Below are 19,761 nucleotides of genomic sequence, written 5' to 3'. Positions count from 1 at the left end.
TGGCAGAGGCTTCCCCCTGTGCCACGCTCCATGCCACGCCGAGATGCTCCCGCGTGGAGCCGGGCTTTGCCAGCCCCCCGGCACGCTCGGCGTTGGGAAGCAAGCGCCGGTGCTTGATTCGGTTTTCCCTCCTCCGGGAAAAACACACCACCCCCCCCCTCCTTGAAATAAAACCCTTGTGCTGCCTGAGGAGCGTCTGCCCGGGGCTCCTCGCCTCCCTCCTCTGCTACCGGTGCTGTCAAATTTGACAGAAAAAGCCGAGACCTCCCCCACAGACGCTGGGCACCGCACTCCCCTCCACATCCTTTATTCACCCGTGGGTGCTTGGGGACTGCTTTGGGCACACCAAGAGCCCCCGATGCCACCGCTTGTCCCCGTCACCGCGTCACATCCCGGCTGCCATCCCAGCTCGGTAGCACCGTTCCATCCAGCCGAAGGAGGGGATCTGTCCCCGCGCTGCCGCCCCACTCAGGCACACCAGGACGTAGCAGTCAGCCACCGTCCTCTCCAGGGTGCCCATGATGTACCTGGAGGGACGGCGCGGCCCATCAGCTTGGGGAAACTGAGGCACGGGGCATGTGGGGAGGACCTGAGCAGGTTCTCCATCATGTAGCTGTACTGCGGGATGCTCCCGTGCGGGAGGCAGCAGGCGGCAAAGAGCAGGATGGCGCCGAAGCCCCTGCCGTGGTACCCTGGCCAGAGCGGAGGGTGGCACAGCCAGTGCCAACCGTCCCTCCCAGACCCACCGGGCTCAGTGAGGGGACCCAGGAGTGTCCCCCCCTTCGAACCCAGCCTCACATTACCCCCGTGGGAGAGGACCTGGCTGTAGGGCTCCACCGTGCTCAGATCCACGCCATCCTCCATGTCCAGCACCCGCCGGCCGCCAGCCCCCTTGGCAAAGCCACAGGCGTGCGGCAGCTCCTCAGCAGGTGGCCGGTTAGCGCGGCACCAGGGCAGGAACCTGGGGGTCCCCCCACACCCCCACCCCGGCCAGGTCTCACCCTCTCACTTGAAGCCGTCTCTGCCCGAGGGTGTCTCCAGCACGTCCACCCTGCTCTCACTCCGTTCCAGCACCGGCAGCCACCTCCCCATGTGCCACGGGGCACCCCTGGCAACCCCTCTGGCAGGGGCCTGGGGGGGTCAGCGGGACCCCCGGGGGTGGGGAAGGAGCAGGTTTGGGGGTGCTGCTCCCCTCGCCCCCTTACCTGGGGAAGTCCTCGTCCTGCCACTCCTCGCTCAGGTCCAGGCTGTCCCCACAGCCATCCTTGTCACTGTCACTTGCAGAGAGACGCCAGCCCCGGCTTGGGGACCAGCCCCCTCAGGGCTCTCACATCTCCCAGTAGCTCCACACCAAACCGCCTCCATTTCCCACCTTTCCCACCCTATTTCCAAACCAAAACCAGTTGCAAATGGGAGCGCTCGGCTGCAGGGGCGTAGCGCGGACACTCCTCAAGGACCCCCATCACAGCCCCGCTCAACCCTCTACGAGACCTCAGGGACTCCCAGCACCAGGGCTGCTCACCTCTGTGGTTCCCCACTGGTGCAGGGCTCCACTGGTGGCACTGGTGGCTCATCCGAACCGGTTTGTCTGCATTTGCAGCTGGCAGATGCCACGGCTCCTCACAGCACAACCTGTTTCCTCCCGGCTGGGCTGGATTTGGGGGTTCAGCTGCACTGAGCACCCCCCCTCCCCCCCGCGCTACAGGGCCACAAAATGCTCCTCTGGCTTGGCAGGAGGGGTTTGCACCCCAGGAAAAGAGGGGGTTCACCCCCCAGGATGCCCAAAGGGAGGGTGGGGGGCCATGGTGGGCACCCCCAGGGTGAGTGGGGCAGCATGAGATTGGTCGCAAAAGAAAAGCTGAGAGCCAAAAGTGGAAGAAAAGGGAAATTTAATCCTCGGAGTACGTGGGTGACAGTCCTGGGCTGGTGCGCATCTGGACCTGCCATCTGTGGCCCCCCCGAACCCCCCCCAGGGGAGGAAGAATGGCAAAAACTCATTAACTCCCCCAGCGCCTTCGTTAAGTGGGTGCAAGTGCTGCCCTGGCCCACGGGGTCCCCGAAAACCCACCCTGGGGGACCAAACCCCAGCAGCGCCCTTGGGGCGGGGGGAGCCTCTGGCTGGTGGGAGCAAATCGCAGCGAGGACCCATCCCCGCCAGGGAGCCGAGCTCTAATGCAACCCCCCCGCGCCCGGGCACCCCACCGAGACCTGCCCGGGGACCCCACCTCCTCGTACGCCCCCCCCCCCCCCAAAAGCCGCCGGGTGCCCGCTCTTATTTTGGGGAGGCGGGGGGCTGCCCGGCGGCGATGCGGCTGACCCGCTCCAGGACATCCTGGGGGCAGAGGGGGGGCACGGCCTGTGCCAGCGGACAGTCCTCCACCAGGCTGTTCATCGGGGTGGGTGGCGGGACCACCTCCTCCTCCGGCCCCCCGGCAGCGCTCGGCCCCCCCAGGGCTGCCCGTAGGATGGGCAGCACCTTCTTCCGCGACGCTGAAACGTCGCCCTGGGTGTAGGCGCCCAGGCAGGGCCAGGGGCTCGGCAGGGGCTGGAGCTGCAGGGCCGGTGTCGTCGCCTCCTCCAGCGCCCGGCACACCTGCAAGGGAGGGAGCATCGTGGCCAGGACCCCCTCACCAGCACCCCTCAAAATCAGGGGGTGTGGGGGCAAACTGCAGCTGAGAACTGCCTGGCTCCTACCCCACCCCCTTGTGCTGAGGGACTGGGGGGCCCGGCCCCCCACCCCTGGCCCCACTCACCGCGCTGCGGAGGGTCTCGCGCCGGCTGTAGACCGCGAGCTGCCGGGAGGGCTCGTTGCGCTCATTAAAAGAGATCGTCATGGCCACCAGCCCCGCGTAGCCCCGAGCCTGGCAGAAAGCATCCAGGTCCTGCAGCAAGCCGGGCCAGCGCAGGAAGGTCTGGAGGGGGAGAGACGCTGGCGTCACCCCGCTGTCCCCATCGTGCCACCCCCCTGCCTCAGTTTCCCCTCGCCCTGGGTTGAGCCTCACCTCCAGGTCCACGTAGATGGCGCTGACGGCGAGGAGCAGCTCATCGCCGAAGAGGACTTTGAGGTCCTTCCGCAGCATCTGCTCCGTCGTCAGCCCTGCAAGACGAGAGGGGCCGAGCGTGAGCCCCGGGGACGCGCCCTTGTCCCCAAGCAGAGGGGTCTGTCCCAGGACCCGCTCCCAGACAGACCCTGGATGCCACCACCCTGGCGCACAGACCTGAGACGTCAAACTTGGCCGCTTGCAGGGCCTCGAAGACGGTGTCACGGGGCGGGAGCTCGGGGAACCTCGCCTCGAGCAGGGAGACGCACGCCACGTCGCGGGGCGTCACCTTGCCGGCGGCCGGGCTCAGGTTCACACAGTCCAGCAAGATGGTGCCTGGCAGGGACGGGGAGGGACGGGACACACACAACCGGGGGCCGTCATGTCGTCAGTGTCCCCCCTCGGATGGGGCTCAGCGAGGGGCCGCCCCGTCCTCACCGTGCAGCAGCGCGGCCGTGGGTCTGTCCAGCACGCCCGGGGGACCTTGGGCGATCCGTTCCGTCACCAGCGTGGCGCAGGAGCCCACCGGCTCTGCTGTCACCTGGCAGCCGGGGGCTCGGTCCCGTTCCAACGGCCGGTGATCGAGGACCTCCACCACGGCCTCTTCCAGGGCGGCGTCAGCGCTGGCGGGCGAGATGGGGAGGGTGAGACCCCCGCCACAGCCCCGGCACCCCAGCAGAGCCTGGAAACCCACTTTGTTCCTCTTCTCCTCCCCTAAAAACACCCCGGAAATGGAACAGTTTTACCCACCCTCCGCCAAAATCAAGCGAGGAACAAAGCGAGGCTTCGGGGGGGGGGGTGGCTCTGGTTGTCCCCGTGTCCCCCCAGCCCCGGCTCACCCAGGCAGGACGTGGTGATCGACTAGCGTCAGGGAGAGCAGCCCGGCGCGGTGCAGCCCCCCCAGGTCGATCTCATCCCGAAAGATGAGGGGGGCGGTGGGGATGCCCTGCTCCCGCAGCAGGAACGTCGTCTCTGACCGGAGGGCGAAGTCGGCGCGAGGGATGTTCAGCACCGGGATGAAGGCGGCTTGGGGAGCCGGGGAGGTCTGCGGCGGGGCGGGGTGGGGGGGGTGTGACACCCGGCGAGGCGTCCCCCCAAGCCACCATTTGTCCCCGAGCCAGCGGGCGAGCCTCACCTTCGCCAGGAAATACGCCAGGGCCAGGGCCGAGACGGTGGAGTCCAGGTCACAGGCCTCGTTGCCCATCACCACGTGGATCTCCCGGTGACGCCGGACGTGCTCCTGCCGGGGCAGGAGGCATCAGGCATGGCAGCGACGTGTCCCTGTCCCCCAAAGACCCCCAAGCCAGTCCCTTCCCCTTCCCTGCCCTTGAGGGGGACACGCCAGTGTCCCCGGAGCCACTTGTCGTGGATGTCACCCGTCTCCCAGCCGCCACCGGCAGCGGACGGACTCCTGGCATCCCCGAAACACCGACTGGGCCGGCGCCCTCGGGACGAGACCTGGTCGGGATCCATTTCTGGCATAAAAGCCTCACGTTTTGGGGGCACATGCACGAAAACAGGCACACTGGGGCCCCGGGGAGCAAAGGAAAAAACCCAGCTCGTCCACGAGTGACCCCGGCAGTGGGGACAGGGACCTCCCTGCCCTGGGGGACGCCGTCATGGCCCCGGGAGCTTTTGGCATTTAAACCCCAGATCAAAGCGCCCACAGAGGCAGTTTGGGGCTGACTACCCCCAAAACCCGCTACATTTCACCCCTTTTTTCCTTCCCCGCGGTAACAAGAAAAAAATGTCACCCATGTCACCCCAGCGGTCCCCCGTCCCCCGCTGCTGGCGCCCGTCCCGTTCCGCTCGAGGGAGCCGCCGTGTCTCCAGGCCCTTTTTTGGTGACAATTATTTCATGCCGTAACCCAGATTCGCTCATTTATTCGGTACCAGCCGAGGAAGTAAACAACCGAGCGCCGGCGGCGGCATGAACCCCGCCATGGGTTGGGGACCTGCACCCCTGTGCTGCGAGCCGGGGGAAGAGGCTGCAGGGCTAGGGGGGGTGCTGGGGAGCCCCTGGCCGTGGAAGCGGTTTGGGGGTGTCCCTGGTGCAGCGGTGGCACCCCAGCCTGGGCTGTCGTGGGGCCGAGGGGCAGCACAGAACCGGCCCCGCTCCAGGGGGGACGGGGACACCCCGCTCGGGGGCCTTGATCCTCTGTGCACCCCAGTCCTCAGGCACCCCACTTCCCCTGGGCACCCCCTTTCCCCCCTGTACCCTGCTCTCCTGGGCACCCAGACCCCGTGCACCCCAAGCCCCCCGTGCACCCTGCTCCCCCCTGCACCCCACTCCCCTGGGCACCCATGCACCCCAAACCCTCCGCACCCCAGTCTCCATGCACCCTGCTCCACCGGGTACCCAGCTGCACCCTGTTTTCCTGGGCACCCCAAACCCCTGGACACCCAGCCTGCAGTCCTCCCTGCACCCTCATCTCTGGGGCACCCTGAGCCCCCTGCAACCCCCTCCCTGAGCGCCCAGTGCCCCCCTCGCCCCCCGGCACCGCTACCTGCAGAGCCGCCCGGTTCCCCTCCACGAACCGCTCCATAGCGGCGGCGATCCGCGCCCCAACCCGCCCGGCCCCGCCCGGCCCCGTACCGCCCGGCACGGCCCCGTACGGCCCGGCACGGCCCCGTACGGCCCGGTACGGCCCGGTACCGCCCGGCACGGCCCCGTACGGCCCGGTACGGCCCGGTACCGCCCGGCACGGCCCAGCAGCCCCCACCCCACCCCCCCGCCCCTCCTCAGCATCGGGGCGTGACCTCCCGCGCGGGCTGTCGGGAAGGGGGAGGGCGTGGCTAACAAGGGGCGTGTCCTCCCCCGCTCTGCCCCCGCCCCCTTCCCGGCAGCCCGCGCGGGCGGGGCTGAGGAGGGGGGGGCGGTGGGTGATGGTGGGGGGTGACACCGCCCCCCCCGACACCCCCAAACCCTCCTGACACCCCTTCACCCCCCCCCCGCGGCACCTGAAACTCTTTTGACACCCCAAATCCCCCTAACACCCCCCAACCCTATTTGCACCCCAACCCCCCCCGACACTCCCACCCCCCCACGACCTCCTTTAACCCCCTGCCGACCCCCCCAAACCCCCCCTACCCCCCCTGACACCCCAACCTCTCCAAACCCTCCTTGGGTCCTCAACCTCCCCAACCCTCCCCACACCCCCCTGGCACCCCTAAATCCCCCAGCCACCCCCCCACCGGCCCGGCCCGGCCCCCCCGGAACCCTCCAGACAGGCCGTGCCCCCCCCCCCGGCTTTATTACACCGCAGGATGGCGTCCCCCCATCCCAACCAGTAACTAGTTACTGGTGACCAGTAACCGGTGAGGGGTTGACCCCCCCCCCCCCCGCCTTGTGGCTGTGGCCTGAGCCCCAGACCCGCCGGCGGCTGAAATCGGGGGGCACCCACCGCCCCCCCCCCCCCCCCTCCACTGCGGCCCAGCACCGGGCCTCGAAACGGGGGAAGAAACCGGAAAATCGGTTGATTTCGGGTGCGGGCGGAGGGAACCGCCAGCGCGGCGCGGCCGCTGCCTTCACTCTCCACCCCGCCTGCCCCTCCTCCTCCTCCTCCTCCTCCTCCTCCTCCTCCTCCTCCTCCTACTCCTCCGCCGTGAATCCGCCTTCCCCGCAGAGCCCGAGCGTGGGCTGGCGGCGGGGAGCAGGCCCCGGCCTGCCGCGGGGACGGCGGGGGAAAAGCAGCAAAAAAGGGACGGAGAGGGGTGAACAGGGGGCATAAGGAGGAAAAAAAATTAGGGAAAAAGGAGGAGAAAAGGGGGGGGAAGGAGGAAACTCAGAGGAGTAACAAGGAGGCATAGCGAGGAAAAAAGAAGGGAAAAAGGAGGAGGAAAGGAGGAAAAGGGAGGATAAAAGAAGGGGAAAGGAAGATAAAGAAGGAAAAAAGGGAGAATAAAGAGGGAAAAAGGAGGAAAAAGCCGAAAGAAGGAAAAATAAATAAGAAAAAAAGGAGGGGAAAAGAAGGAATAAAGAAGGAAAAAAAGGAAAAGGGAGAAAAAAGAAGGCAAAAGAAGAAAGAAGGAGGAAAAAGGAGGAAAAGAAGGAAGGAGTGGAGAAACGACAGCAGCGAAACGGCTGCAAAGTAAGAGCGGGGCGGGGGCTTTGGGGGTGCCCCCCTGCCCCGCGGCGGGTTGGGGTGAGGTGGGATGTTGGGGTGGGCTGGGGGTGCCTGGGGTGGTCGCCCCAGGATGCTGCGGCCGCCCCCGCTGCCGGCTGGGGAAACTGAGGCAGGGCGGCCCCCGGCGCCCCCCCCCGGCCCCGGCCCAGCCCGGTGCCCGCTGCCCAGCGCCGGAGCTGCCGCCCCCGGCCGGTTTTTCCGGCTCCCGGCGTCTCGGCGGGCGCGACCGGTGCGGCGGGTCCGGCCCCGGGCGGGGGGGCAGCGCCCGCCCCTCCGCAGGCACACCGCCGGCCGCTGGGCAGTCCTGCTGCTGAAGAGATTTCATCTGATTTGATTTATTTTTTATGCATTCAGAACACTTAGGTACAAACTCAGGTTTTAAGACTGCTTGCCCACCTACTTATCTATCAAAAATATTTATTATTTGTTTTAGTTAGTAATACTTCGTATTTCTTTCCTTACCTACACATCTATTCATCTATCGAGAACGTTTGTTTATTTCTTTCTATGCCCTTTATTTACAGAGATTACTTATTTAGGGATTTATTAAGAATATTGATTTATCTATCCACTTATCTACCTATCAAGAATATTTGTTTGCTTACTATTTATTTATCTATATAACTATTTATTTACCTATATGTCTATTTATTTATCGAGAATATTTATTTACTTATTTATTTCTCTGTTTTTGCTGCACTTTATTACTTTATATTAAAATTAATATTAATTATTAATAATAAATAAACAGATGTTGAGCATTGGCCACCATCCCCTTCCTTTTCTTTCCCCCAAGACCCTTCTGCTCTGGCTCTAAAAGAGACGAGAATGGCTCAGAGGGCACCAACCCCCTTGATTTTCTCCCAGGCTTTCACCACCTGCCCAAAAAACTCCCTTTTTCCCCCAGTTTCCACCCTCCCCAGGCGTTTTCATCGCTGCTTATCGCCATTGTTGCCATCACCCCTCTCCGAGCAGGGAACGCCGGGGTCCCCGGGGGCTTTGGGGGTGAGACGTCCCGGGGGGCACCGGGGGGACAGGGCGGAGCGGCCGCGCTCCTGCCTGCGCAGAGGGTTTCAAAGCCAAATTTACCCATTTGCCTGACTATTTCAAAGGCAAATTTTCCAAATCTCTTGAGTGTTTCAAAGCCAAACTTCTCAATTCTCTTGAGTACTCCAAAGCCAGATTTCCAAATCTCTTTGCAGGAGCATCTTTGCCGGGCCGAGTTTGCAGGAAAACACAGGACTGACCTCTCCCTGACGCTGCTTTGGCTCCATCAAACTCAATTCCTCCTAGGTTGGTTTGGGGGTTTTTTCCCTCTTTCTGTGCAAACGGGAGGCAGATAAAATCCACACGTATCCATGGCATTAAGTTTTTTAACGGTGATTTAGAAGCGTGCGCGGCCAACGTTTTATTTTTCATTATTTAAATGAATGTAAAGGAATGGGGGAGAAAAAAAATCTAAGCTAAACAAGCCATACCTGGTAAATATATTGGACTAATATATGTGTTTTTTCTTGAAATACCCAAGTTTTACCTTCTGAGGGAGAGGTTTGGGATGCGGCTGTTCCTGGACGGACCCGGAGCGTCCCCAGGGGCCTGATCCGGACCCGCCTGAGGCAGGACGCCACGGTGAGGGTCTCAATGGAGCAGCCGCCCAAGCAAGGAGGGACGGTCCCGGCCCCCTCCAGCGCCGAAGGGACCCGCCAGGTCCCGGAGGAGGCCGTCGGTGGGGATGAAATGCCGGCTGGTGGCCGGGAGAGCCCGGCACCGGCCGAGCCACGCGGCGCAGAGGAGGACGTGGCTCCCAGCCCTGGCGTGGGGCAGCCGGGCTGCGCCCTGCACCTCCCCTCCGATGAGCATCCCAGGGAAGATGCTGGGGAGAAACAGCCCCAGGAAAGCAGGGGGTCCCCGCTGGGTGCCCCCCTGCCCAGCCTGGGTGCCGGGGCGGTGGGGTTACCGGCTGAGCCCCCCCGAGCCCGGACCCCCACTCGGGAAGCGGAGGCGGATTTTTATTGCGTGAAGTGGATCAGCTGGAAAGGCGAGCGGACGCCCGTCATCACGCAGAGCGAGAACGGACCCTGCCCACTCCTGGCCATCATGAACATCCTCTTCTTGCAGTGGAAGGCAAGCAGGGTGCTGGGGGGAGGGATTTGGGGGGGCTGGTGAGGGGGGGATCGGGCTCGGCTCCCCCCACATGGCAAGGGGAAGGAGCCGGGGGCTGGTCCCCAGCCTCTCGGTGCTTCCAGGTGAAGCTGCCCCCGCAGAAGGAGGTGATCACATCCGAGGAGCTGATGGCACATTTGGGTGAGGTCCCCGGGGCCCCCGTCAGCCCCCCACCCCACTGCCGGGAGGGCGGCGTGCCGCGGGGCGTGGGCTCGCTGGGGGCTGACCGCGCTGCCTCGCAGGGGATTGCATCTTGTCCACCCAACCCCGGGAGCCGTCAGAGGGGCTGCAGCTCAACTTCCAGCAGGTGAGGAGCGAGGCCGCCTGTCACCCAGCCCAAAAATTGACCCCCCCGTCCCATCTCAGGGAGCACCGGTGGCCTTAGGTTGCAAGATTTGGGGTGCCAGCCCACTCCCCAGTCAGGCCCCACCTTGTTTCTTCCCCACCCAGAACATCAACGACACCATGATGGTCCTCCCCAAGCTCTCCACGGGGCTGGACGTCAACGTGCGGTTCACGGGTGTCTCGGACTTCGAGTACACGCCCGAGTGCATCGTCTTCGACCTCCTCAACGTCCCGCTCTACCACGGCTGGCTGGTGGACCCCCAGGTGAGCTGGCCCCACGGCTGTCCTGGCCGGTGGCTTGCGTGGGTCCAGGGACGCAAGGGAATGATCCGGGGGGCTGGTGAGGCGCTGGCCCAGGGTGCCCAGAGAAGCTGTGGCTGCCCCATCAGGGGTTCAAGGCCAGGTTGGACGGGGCTGGGAGCCCCCTGGGCTGGGGGAAGGCGGGTCTAGACGGTCTTCGAAGGTCCCTTTCCGACCCAACCCCTCCCATGACGGCTCCTTCCCCACGGTGGAAGCCTCTTGGACGTCCCCGTGGCGGAGGTGGTTGGGGAAGGTCCCAAGTGAAGCGTCCTGCCCTTGCCCTGGGCCGCTGCGGGCGGGAGGGAGGGAGGGAGGGAGGGCAGGTCCCCGCCGAGCCGGTGCTCACCCCCCCGGCCCTTCCCCTCCCCACAGAGCCCCGAGGTGGTGCGAGCCGTGGGCAAGCTCAGCTACAACCAACTGGTGGAGAAGATCATCACCTGCAAACAGGCCAGCGACTCCAGCCTGGTGAGCGAAGGTAACGGCCCCCCACTCCCCGGGGGGGTGTGTGGGGGGGTCTCGACGCCCCGGCCCCACTCCCACCCCACTCTCACCCCAGGGCTGGTGGCGGAGCAGTTCCTGGAGTCCACGGCCTCCCAGTTGACCTACCACGGGCTGTGCGAGCTCACGGCCGCCGTCAGGGAGGGCGAGCTCAGCGTCTTCTTCCGCAACAACCACTTCAGCACCATGATAAAGCACAAGGTGCCGCTCCAGCCCCTTCCCCGGCTGCCTTCCAGCTGGCTGACACCCCCCCCCCCGCACTGGGGGGGGGCTGACTGTCCCCTGTCCCCTCTCCCCAGGGCCACCTCTACCTGCTGGTGACAGACCAGGGCTTCCTGCAGGAGGAGAGGGTGGTCTGGGAGAGCCTCCACAACGTGGATGGGGACAGCTGCTTCTGCGACACCGATTTTCATCTCAGCCACGCTCCGGGCAAGGAGGGGGCCGCCACAGCCCCCCCGGATCACCGGCTCCAGCAGAGACAAGTGGACCAGGTAGGGGACAACCGGTGGCAGCGAGAGGACACCTGAGTCCCGGCCCAGCTCCAGGGGATGCTGTGGGGTTTGGGGCTGCTGTGCTGACCCCCCCTCTCTCTTTCTTCCCCCCCCCCAGGATTATATGATCGCCCTGTCACTGCAGCAGCAGCAGGGACACGACCCCTCCGCACTGAGTGACCTGGAGCTCGCTCGCCAGCTGCAGCAGGAGGAGTATCATCATCATCATCATCATCATCAACAGCAGCAGCAGCAGCAGCAGCAGCGGCCGGTGCCAGCGCAGGTAACCGGCTGCACCCTCTCGGGCCTGCAGCGTGGGGTGCGGGTGCTTGTCACCCCCTAACCGCCCCCCCCCCCCGCCCTGCCCCACCACCCACTCCCGGGAGGGAGGGCTGGGGGGGGGCGGCAGTGTCCCCCCCCCCCGCATTGTGGGGGGGTCTCTGCGGGGTGTCCCCAGCCCCCTCCTCGTGCCCGCAGGGCCGCGCGCGGCCGCCGGCCGGAGAGCGGAGGCAGCGGCAGAAGCCGGACTTGGACTGCACCCTCCTCTAGCCCGGCCCCCCGTGGGGGCCCCCACACCCCCCTGGCCCCCCCTGCAGCTCCCAGCCAGGCTGGGGCATGTGGGGGGTGCCCGGGGCCCCCCGAGTCCCCGCTCGCATCTCTCCGGGGAGATCCCCCGGGGGTCCCTGGGGACAGGAGTGGGGACACACAGAGAATTACCTGTCACCGGGACCACCCAAATCTTTCCAGTGGCCTTAATATGAGGGGGCCCCCCCACCCGGGGGGGGGGGTCCCACCCCTTGGTCCCTGCTCTGAGACGTGGGGGGACACGCGTCTGGCGGGGGGGACATGCACCCCGTGTCCGAAATGTGGCCTTAGCCCTTGGCAAATAAAGGACTTGTCCTCACGTGCGCGGGTCTGGCCGTTTGACACCAGTGGGGACCTCTGCCCCCCCTCCACGGACACACGAGTTTGGGGGGCTTTGGGGTGATGGGATCCTCCATACCCCACAGACACGTGGGGCTGGGGGGTCTTGAGGGGGGTTGGGGTGGTTTTGGGGTGATGGGAGCCTCCACAGACACACGGGTTTGCAGGGTTAGAGGAGCATTTGGGGGGATTTTGGTGTGATGGGAGCCTCCACGCCCACGGACACGTGCGTTCAGGGGGGCTTGAGGGGGATTTGGGGGGGTTTGGGGTGACGGGACCCTCTGCACCCCCTGGACGTGCAAGTTTGGGGGGGTTAGAGGGGAATTTGGGTAGGTTTTGGGGTGATGGGAGCCTCCACGGACACGCGGGTTTGACGGGGTTAGAGGGGGATTTGGGGGGGTTCTGGGTGACGGGACCCTCCACTCCCCACGCACAGGCGGGTCCGGGGGGTTTTGGTGTGACGGACACGCGGGTTCGGGGCCCCCCGCGGGGTGCGGCGGCGCGACCGGCAGGGGGCGCTGTGCCTCGGGACCGCCGCCCGCGGGTGGGGGGCGTGTACGGGGGTGAGTGGGGTCTATAGGGGATGTATAGAGTGTATAGGGGGGGTGCAGGGGCGAGGGCAGGGTGTGCCCGGGGGGCGTATAGGGCAGGAAAGGTGGGGGGCACGGGGGGGGGCGGGGGTAATGGGGGATGTGTGGGGTACGTACAGGGGGCGTAGGGGGTGAGCACGGGGCGTTTCCGTGGGTGTGGGGTCTATAGGGGTGAGCACGGAGCATGTCCGTGGGTGTGTGTGGGGCGTCTATAGGGGTGAGCACGGGGCGTGCCCGTGGGTGTGGGGTCTATAGGGGTGAGCACGGAGCATGTCCGTGCGTGTGTGTGGGGCGTTTATAGGGGTGAGCACGGAGCGTGCCCGTGGGTGTGTGTGTGGGGTCTATAGGGATCTATAGGGGTGAGCACGGAGCGTGCCCGTGGGTGTGTGTGTGGGGTCTATAGGGGTGAGCACGGAGCGTGCCCGTGGGTGTGCGTGGGGGGTCTATAGGGGTGAGCACGGAGCGTGCCCGTGGGTGTGTGTGTGGGGTCTATAGGGGTGAGCACGGAGCGTGCCCGTGGGTGTGCGTGGGGGGTCTATAGGGGTGAGCACGGAGCGTGCCCGTGGGTGTGCGTGTGTGGGGTCTATAGGGGTGAGCACGGAGCGTGTCCGTGGGTGTGTGTGTGGGGTCTATAGGGGTGAGCACGGAGCGTGCCCGTGGGTGTGTGTGTGGGGTCTATAGGGGTGAGCACGGAGCGTGTCCGTGGGTGTGCGTGTGTGGGGTGTATAGGGGGCTATAGGGGTGAAGCACGGGGCGTCCTGGGCGCACGTACAGGGGGCACGTAGGCGGCGCCCGAGACCCGTCCGTCCGTCCGTCCGTCCGTCCGATCCCCGCCCCGGGGATGGATTGCTCACGCCTGGCGCCCCGCCCCGCCCCGCTCCCCTCCGGGCCCTCGGTGTTGGCGGTGACGTCACTCCCGCCCGCTGCCTGGCGCGGGGCGCGCGCGCGGAGAGGGGGGGGTGGGGGGGGGGGCGGCGGCAGCGCGAGGCGGCGGCGGCGGCTCCGGGCGGCGGCGGCGCGTGAGTGGGGCGGGGGGGGAGGGGGGGGGTCGTGTCCGTTCCGTGTCCGGTTCCCCGTTCCCCTCCCTCCCCCCCGCCTCAAGCCTCGGGGCCTCCCCGCTGCGGCGGGCCCAGGCCCGGCGGCCCCCCCGCCCCCCCCCCCGCCAGGCCCCACCGGGGCCCCCCCCCCCCGGTTCCCCCGGCCGGGCGGGGCCGGCCCCGGGCGGAGACGGTGCCCCCTCGGCCCGCAGCGAGGCCCCGGGGTCCGGGCCCCCCCCCGGGGCGACCGGTACCCCCCAACCGCGCCCCCGCCGCCCCCCCGGGCCCGCCCGCCATCCGGTGCCCAGCGACGCTCCCGCTCCTGGTTTTTTCTTCTCGGTGACCTACAAAATTTCAGCGTTTTCTCCCTTCCCCGCAGGATCGCTCCTAAAATCACCTCGGGGGGGGGGGGGGGGGGGGAGCCCGGCTGTCGGTGCCTTCCCTCCCCCCTCCCCGCCCCCCCCGGTCCTGGCTCCTCTCCCCCCCCCCCGAGCCCCCTTTTCCCGGGGGGAGGGAGATGCCGCCGGCCCTGACCGGGGCCTCACCCCGAGTCCTCCCACGCCCCGGCTGCCGCCCTGCCCGTTACCTGCCCGCGGCACCGCCGGCCCAGTCCGGCCCGTTCCACCCCAGTCCGGCCCGTTCCGGCCCGTTTCTTCCCATTCCGGCCCATTTTGTCCCGTTCCAGCCCGTCCTGTCCCGTTTCATCCCGTCCCAGTGGGAACTGGGCCACGCTCCCCCCTCGCCTTGAGAACCCAGCCCCGGCCACTCCTCTCCCCCCAGTTCCCGGAGCGAAGCTGGTTCCTCCACGCCGGGGATTTCCCTCCCGGGGGTGGGGGGTCCCCGTCGTCCCCCCCAAGACCCCCAGCCCAGCTCCCCAAAGTGGGGAGAAACCAGTTTGTGCCCAGTGCCGGTGAGGAGGGGGAGGAAGAGCCGGGATGCGCCGACCCCACGCCCGGTGCCAGCGCTGGGCTTCCCCCCCCCCCCCCCCCCCTCCCCGCGCCCGCCGGGAGCCTTTTTAAGGCACAAAGGGGGTTATTGTGCCGCCGGCAAATCCCTAAATCCTGCGCCGCGGGGCCGCCCGCCCGGCCCGGGGGCGGGGGTGGGCTCCGTGCCTCAGTTTCCCCACCCCGCCTCAGCCTTGGGCTGCGCACCCAGGATCGACTCCCGGCTGGGCAGAAAAAACCCCGTGTTGGGGGGCTTCCCCCCTCCTCGTCACCCCGGGGCTGTGCTGGTGCCCGGGGTGGGGTGGGGGGGGGTCCCGGGGAGCGGGTGCCCGGTGCCAGGGTGCCGTCCCGCCGGTGGGACGCGCGAGCCGGCCCCGGTTAATCATCACCCGCCGACCTCCCCCGCCGCAGGGAGCAAAGTCCCTCTGTGCCGGAGCCGAGCGCCCGGCCGCCCCGTGAGGGGGGGGGGATTTTGCCACCCCGGGGGGGCTCGCTGGGGCGTTGCAGACGCGAGCGGGGACCCCCAGTTCCCGGCGGGCCGCGGCCCCTTCCTCACCTCCTCGCTCTTTTCCTCCCCCCCCCCCCCCCCCCCCCCAGCATGTTTCAGACCCTGTACAGCTATTTTTGGTGGGAACGGCTCTGGCTCCCGGCGAACCTCACCTGGGCCGACCTGGAGGACCGGGATGGGCGAGTCTACGCCAAAGCCTCCGACCTCTACATCACCCTCCCCTTGGCCTTCCTCTTCCTCGTCGTCCGGCACCTCTTTGAGACGTGAGTCCCTTCCCTGGGGTGGGGGGACACACCCCCACCCACCCCCCCCCCAGCTATCCAGGTCTCCCCACACCCGGGGCTGGGGACAAACCCTCGGACGCCTCGCCCTGCCCTCGGCCTGGCCGGGGCACCCCGGGGTGGGGGTCCAGCCCCTGTCCCCTCCCCCCCCCAGACCACATTTTGGGTCGGGGATCTGCCCCCGCACAAACCCGGCTTTGTGCATCCTCCGCCGCCCTTATCGCGGCGCGGTCGGGCCGCGGGCCCCGGCGGTTAAGGAGCGATTTGTTGGGCAAACAATGGCGAGCCGAGGCCGGGAACAGACGGGGCTTTGTTGGGATGATGGGAGAAGGGGGGCGGCCCCCCAACCCCGCCGTGACAGAGGGACCCGGGGGGGATTCCCCTGTGGTCAAACCCACCTTGGAGAAGCAGCAGCGGGATGGGGAAACTGAGGCACGGGGTGGCTGTGGGTCCCTGGGTGGCTTTGGGGCCACATCAGCCGGGTGACACAGAAATAGAGATGGTTTATGTGTGCGTGTCCGTCCGTCCGTCCCACCCCCCCCCCCCCGACTCCTTCCCCAGGTACGTGGCCACCCCCCTGGCCGGGCTGCTGAACGTCAAGGAGAAGATCAGGTTAAAAGCCACCCCCAACGCCGTGCTGGAGAAGTTTTACGCTGCCACCACCAAACACCCCAAGCAGGTGAGGGGATGGGGGGGGGTCCCCAAAAGGGGCTCGGCGTGGCTTGGGGTGTGGGGGGGCGGGACGGGCGGTGACGTCCCCGCTGTCCCCCCAGGCCGACGTGGAGATGCTCTCGAAGAAGAGCGGCTGCACGGTGCGGCAGGTGGAGCGCTGGTTTCGCCGCCGCCGCAACCAAGACCGGCCCAGCCTGCTCAAGAAGTTCAGGGAGGCCAGGTGAGAACCCGGCGTCACCGTCACCCTGCGGGCCACCTCCCCTCGGTCGTGGGGGGGCTCGGGGGCACCCGCTGGGCGGGCGGAACGTGGGGCTGGCGGGTCCATCCTTCTCCCTCCCTCGCCCCGGTGCGCGTCTGAGGACCATCTGCTTCCTTTTTCCAGTTGGCGATTCACGTTTTACCTTATTGCTTTCATTGCTGGCATGGCTGTCATAGTGGATGTAAGTATTGCGTGTCCCCCCCCAGCGCCTACCCGGCCCCCCCGGCCCCCTCTAACACCACTCTGCCTCTCTCTCCTCCCCGCATCCCGCAGAAACCCTGGTTCTACGACCTCCGGGAGGTGTGGAAGGGATACCCCATCCAGGTGAGCGCCCGACCCCCTCCCAGCCGCCGTTCCACGGCCCTTCCTGCCCCCCGGGAGCTGCCTGGGCGATGGGAGATGGGAACCGGGGACCCCGGGGGCGCGGGAGGGTCTCTGGCACCCGCGTGGGTTCAGCTGACGCACGGAGAGGGGCTTTGGGTGCCGTGGGGGGCAGAAGGCTCCCCGGGACACCCGTGGGTCCGGCTGGCGCCCGCGGAAAGGGATCAACCTCCCCCTGGGGCGCATGGAGGATCCCCCCCAGCCTGTCCGTTGGCTTTCAGAGCATGCTGCCCTCCCAGTACTGGTACTACATGATCGAGCTCTCCTTCTACTGGTCCCTGCTCTTCAGCATCGCCTCCGACGTCAAGCGCAAGGTGGGCTGCGACGGTGGGACGGGGGTGGCAGAGGCAGGGACGTCTTGGCAGGGTTTCCTCTGCCCTCGTGGTGGGCAGCGGGCTGGGGGGGATCTGGGGCCATGGCGGGGGGCGGATCTGGGGCCACGGGGGGGGGATCTGGGGCCATGGGGGGGGGATCTGGGGCCACGGGGGGGGGATCTGGGGCCACGGGGGGGGGATCTGGGGCCACGGGAGGGTGGATCTGGGGCCACGGGGGTGGATCTGGGACCACAGGGGGGGGATCTGGGACCACGGGGGGGGGATCTGGGGCCACGGGGGGGGATCTGGGGCCACGAGGGTGGATCTGGGGCCACGGGGGAGGATTTGGGGCTATGAGGGGGATCTCGGAGGCGAGAGGGCCAGCGGGGTGCTGGGGGTTAGAGCCAGGCTGCTGTAACCCCCCGGCTGCCCCTTTCCCCGGGCGCAGGACTTCAAAGAGCAAATCATCCACCACGTCGCCACCATCATCCTCATCAGCTTCTCCTGGTTCGCCAACTACATCCGTGCGGGGACGCTCATCATGGCCCTGCACGACTCGTCGGATTATCTGCTGGAGGTGCGTGTGTCCCCCCCCGGCCCCCTCCACGCGGCCACGCCCTGTGTCCCCTCCCCGACTTCACCCCCCCCCTCTGCCCCCACAGTCCGCCAAGATGTTCAACTACGCCGGCTGGAGAAACACCTGTAACAACATCTTCATCGTCTTCGCCGCCGTCTTCATCGTCACCCGCCTGGTCATCCTGCCCTTTTGGTGAGCGCTGGCGGCCGGTGACGGGGTGGGGAAACTGAGGCACGGGGCAGGGAGACCCACTGGGGGTGGGACGCTGCTCCCTGCCCGTAACCGAGCTCTTTCTCCCGGCAGGATCATGCACTGCACGGTGGTTTATCCGCTGGATCTCTACCCGGCGTTCTTCGGCTACTACTTCTTCAACTTCATGATGGTGGTGCTGCAGTCGCTGCACATCTTCTGGGCCTACCTCATCATCCGCATGGCCCAGAAGTTCATAACTGGAAAGGCAAGAGGGGGCCTGGGGAGGGCTCGAGGGTCCCAGCCCCGTGGGGCGGGGGGGGAAGGGGCTCCATCCGGACCCGGGAAGGATGGAGGGGGCGGGGTGTGAGGGGAGACCCCCAGCCCGTGGAGCCGAACTGCGCTCGGCTTCCCGAGTCCCGGACTCCCTTGGTGAGGAGACACCGCGGTGGTTGGGGTGGGGGACGCTGGGTGCCAGCAGGACAACAGGGCGCTGCTGACTGAGCTCCCCCTTTCCCTTTCTCTCCGCCCCCCCCCCCCCCCCCCCAGGTGGTGGAGGACGAGAGGAGCGACCGTGAAGAGACGGACAACTCGGAGGAGGAGGAGGAGGCGGCGAAGAACGGGCCCCTCTCCAACGGCCACCCCGTCCTCAACAACAACCACCGCAAAACCGAGTGAGCGCCCTCGGCCCGGCTCTGCGCTGGCGGGGGCGGCCGGGGGCCCCGCCGGAGGCCAAACCCGTGAGATGTCAAATCCCACCGCTGCCACCCTCCCGTAGCGCCAAGGTCCCCGTCCCCTCGTCACCTTCCCCCCTCCCTGGTCCAGCAGATCAAACCGGGACCCCGGAGAGCCCCTCTCAGCCCCCAGCCCCCCTCGGCCGCCTCCCCCCGGCGCGGGGCCGCGGCACCGGTCGCTGTTCCTCCCCCTCACGCTCACCGTTGGTGCCCTTTCTGCCTTTCACCCGCTGCCTTAATCCACCGCGGTGCCCCGGGACAGGCAGGAGGAGGAGGGCTCCTTCCCCCTCCCCTTCCCGCAGCCCCCTCGGGTGGGCTCCAGCCCCTCGCCGGGCTCCAGCCCCGCGTTGTTCCCCCTTTCCCGACCGTCCCCTTGCCGGAGGGGAGCGCGTCCCGCTGCTGCCTCTTCCAACACTGGGGGAAAAGCAGAGCCCTGACCCGGGCCCGGCGTCGCTGCCGGCACCGGGGAGCGGTGGAAACGCCGGCGCAGCCGCTGCTCCGTCACCCTCGGGGGGCTCGGAGGGGGGAGCGGGTGAAGTTGGGGTGTTGTGGTGGCTGAACGCTGAGACGACACTGCGGAAGCACTCGGGGAAGGAAGCTGCGGGGTTTAGTCACTACCAGCGTCTCACGGAGGAGTTTAATCCCCTCATTTCTTTTCTGTAAATGAGTTTCGAGTCTCTCCCTCTCCGTGGCCTCTCCTGGTCCCTTCCCCAGCTGTAACAGGACAAATTTGCAACTGATTTTTTGTTTTGTTTTGTTTCTATTTATTTGGAAGACAGGAGGAGCCGGGCTTGGCTCTGTCTCCCGCATCCACCCAGGATGCAGCGAGACCTCCCAGTGCGGAGGGGTGGGGGGAGAAGGACCATTAACCAACGTCAGACCAAAATGTGTTCTGTTGTTTCTGTTTTTTAAAAAAAAAAAAAAAAAAAAATAAAAGGTTAAATATATTAAAAGTTAAAAACTAATAAACTTCGGTATAAAAAAATAAAGGGCTTGGGCATCTTCTGTGGCTGGCACAGTGGCCCTGGCCCCTGCGGGGGTCTGGGGGTGGTCAGCTCAGCACAGCCCCCTTTAGCTTTCGTTTAGGCACTGCTAAAAGTGGCCAGATTTGAGTGTTTGGATATTTTTACTTTTTTTTTTTTTTTTTTTTTCCTCCCCCCCCCCCCCCCGAAAGCTCTCCCATGTCTTCACAACCAGCCGGGAGTGTGGGCTTCAGCCGCCCTCCTCGCCCCACCAGGATGACAAAGCCGCTATTCAGGTGGACGCTAAGGATGGAACTGGAGCTCGCGGAGGCCCTGGAAAGGTTTTTAAGAAGAAAAAAAAAAAAAAAAAGATTTAGCGTGGAAAAAAAAGCCTCCCTTGTGTGAGAGTCGCAGGGGCTGCTCG

General features: G+C 66.4%; 4 protein-coding genes across 5 annotated transcripts; 2 read left to right on the top strand and 2 right to left on the bottom strand.

The window, feature by feature from the left end:
* Positions 1 to 270: 270 nt before the first annotated feature.
* On the bottom strand, positions 271 to 1,465 carry LOC122152624 (bcl-2/adenovirus E1B 19 kDa-interacting protein 2-like protein). The gene is made up of 2 exons (XM_042785613.1): positions 590 to 1,465; positions 271 to 527 (listed from the first exon to the last, which is right to left on the bottom strand). The coding sequence occupies exons 1-2, from the start codon at positions 862 to 864 to the stop codon at positions 386 to 388; spliced, it is 417 nt and encodes a 138-aa protein (XP_042641547.1). The 5' UTR covers positions 865 to 1,465; the 3' UTR covers positions 271 to 385.
* Positions 1,466 to 1,851: 386 nt separating this feature from the next.
* Positions 1,852 to 5,682, bottom strand: LOC116960147 (exopolyphosphatase PRUNE1-like). The gene is made up of 8 exons (XM_042785610.1): positions 5,549 to 5,682; positions 4,177 to 4,281; positions 3,881 to 4,086; positions 3,480 to 3,664; positions 3,219 to 3,377; positions 3,003 to 3,097; positions 2,754 to 2,912; positions 1,852 to 2,593 (listed from the first exon to the last, which is right to left on the bottom strand). Exons 1-8 carry the CDS (start codon positions 5,585 to 5,587, stop codon positions 2,273 to 2,275), a joined length of 1,269 nt encoding a protein of 422 aa, XP_042641544.1. The 5' UTR covers positions 5,588 to 5,682; the 3' UTR covers positions 1,852 to 2,272.
* Positions 5,683 to 7,030: 1,348 nt separating this feature from the next.
* On the top strand, positions 7,031 to 11,869 carry LOC122152613 (ubiquitin carboxyl-terminal hydrolase MINDY-1-like). Its single transcript, XM_042785580.1, has 11 exons — positions 7,031 to 7,132; positions 8,371 to 8,461; positions 8,697 to 9,292; positions 9,415 to 9,472; positions 9,574 to 9,638; positions 9,782 to 9,940; positions 10,349 to 10,451; positions 10,533 to 10,675; positions 10,774 to 10,965; positions 11,084 to 11,248; positions 11,443 to 11,869. The coding sequence occupies exons 3-11, from the start codon at positions 8,810 to 8,812 to the stop codon at positions 11,512 to 11,514; spliced, it is 1,440 nt and encodes a 479-aa protein (XP_042641514.1). The 5' UTR covers positions 7,031 to 7,132; positions 8,371 to 8,461; positions 8,697 to 8,809; the 3' UTR covers positions 11,515 to 11,869.
* A 1,595-nt stretch (positions 11,870 to 13,464) lies between these two features.
* LOC122152615 (ceramide synthase 2) lies at positions 13,465 to 19,115 on the top strand. 2 transcript variants are annotated; one of them, XM_042785592.1, is made up of 11 exons: positions 13,465 to 13,498; positions 15,058 to 15,231; positions 15,811 to 15,928; positions 16,023 to 16,141; positions 16,304 to 16,361; positions 16,454 to 16,504; positions 16,783 to 16,875; positions 17,324 to 17,452; positions 17,538 to 17,644; positions 17,756 to 17,909; positions 18,191 to 19,115. In XM_042785592.1, the coding sequence occupies exons 2-11, from the start codon at positions 15,059 to 15,061 to the stop codon at positions 18,317 to 18,319; spliced, it is 1,131 nt and encodes a 376-aa protein (XP_042641526.1). In that variant the 5' UTR covers positions 13,465 to 13,498; position 15,058; the 3' UTR covers positions 18,320 to 19,115. The 2 variants fall into 2 exon arrangements, with proteins under 2 accessions (XP_042641526.1, XP_042641527.1); XM_042785593.1 differs by having other exon boundaries at positions 13,483 to 13,498; positions 15,055 to 15,231.
* Positions 19,116 to 19,761: the final 646 nt, after the last annotated feature.

The sequence above is a fragment of the Tyto alba genome, unplaced genomic scaffold, assembly GCF_018691265.1.
Source record: "Tyto alba isolate M040663 unplaced genomic scaffold, T.alba_DEE_v4.0 Super-Scaffold_8, whole genome shotgun sequence".
Lineage (NCBI taxonomy): Eukaryota > Metazoa > Chordata > Aves > Strigiformes > Tytonidae > Tyto > Tyto alba.
The sequence above is the reverse complement of the archived record's forward strand: the minus strand, read 5'-3'. Positions and strand labels throughout refer to the sequence as shown.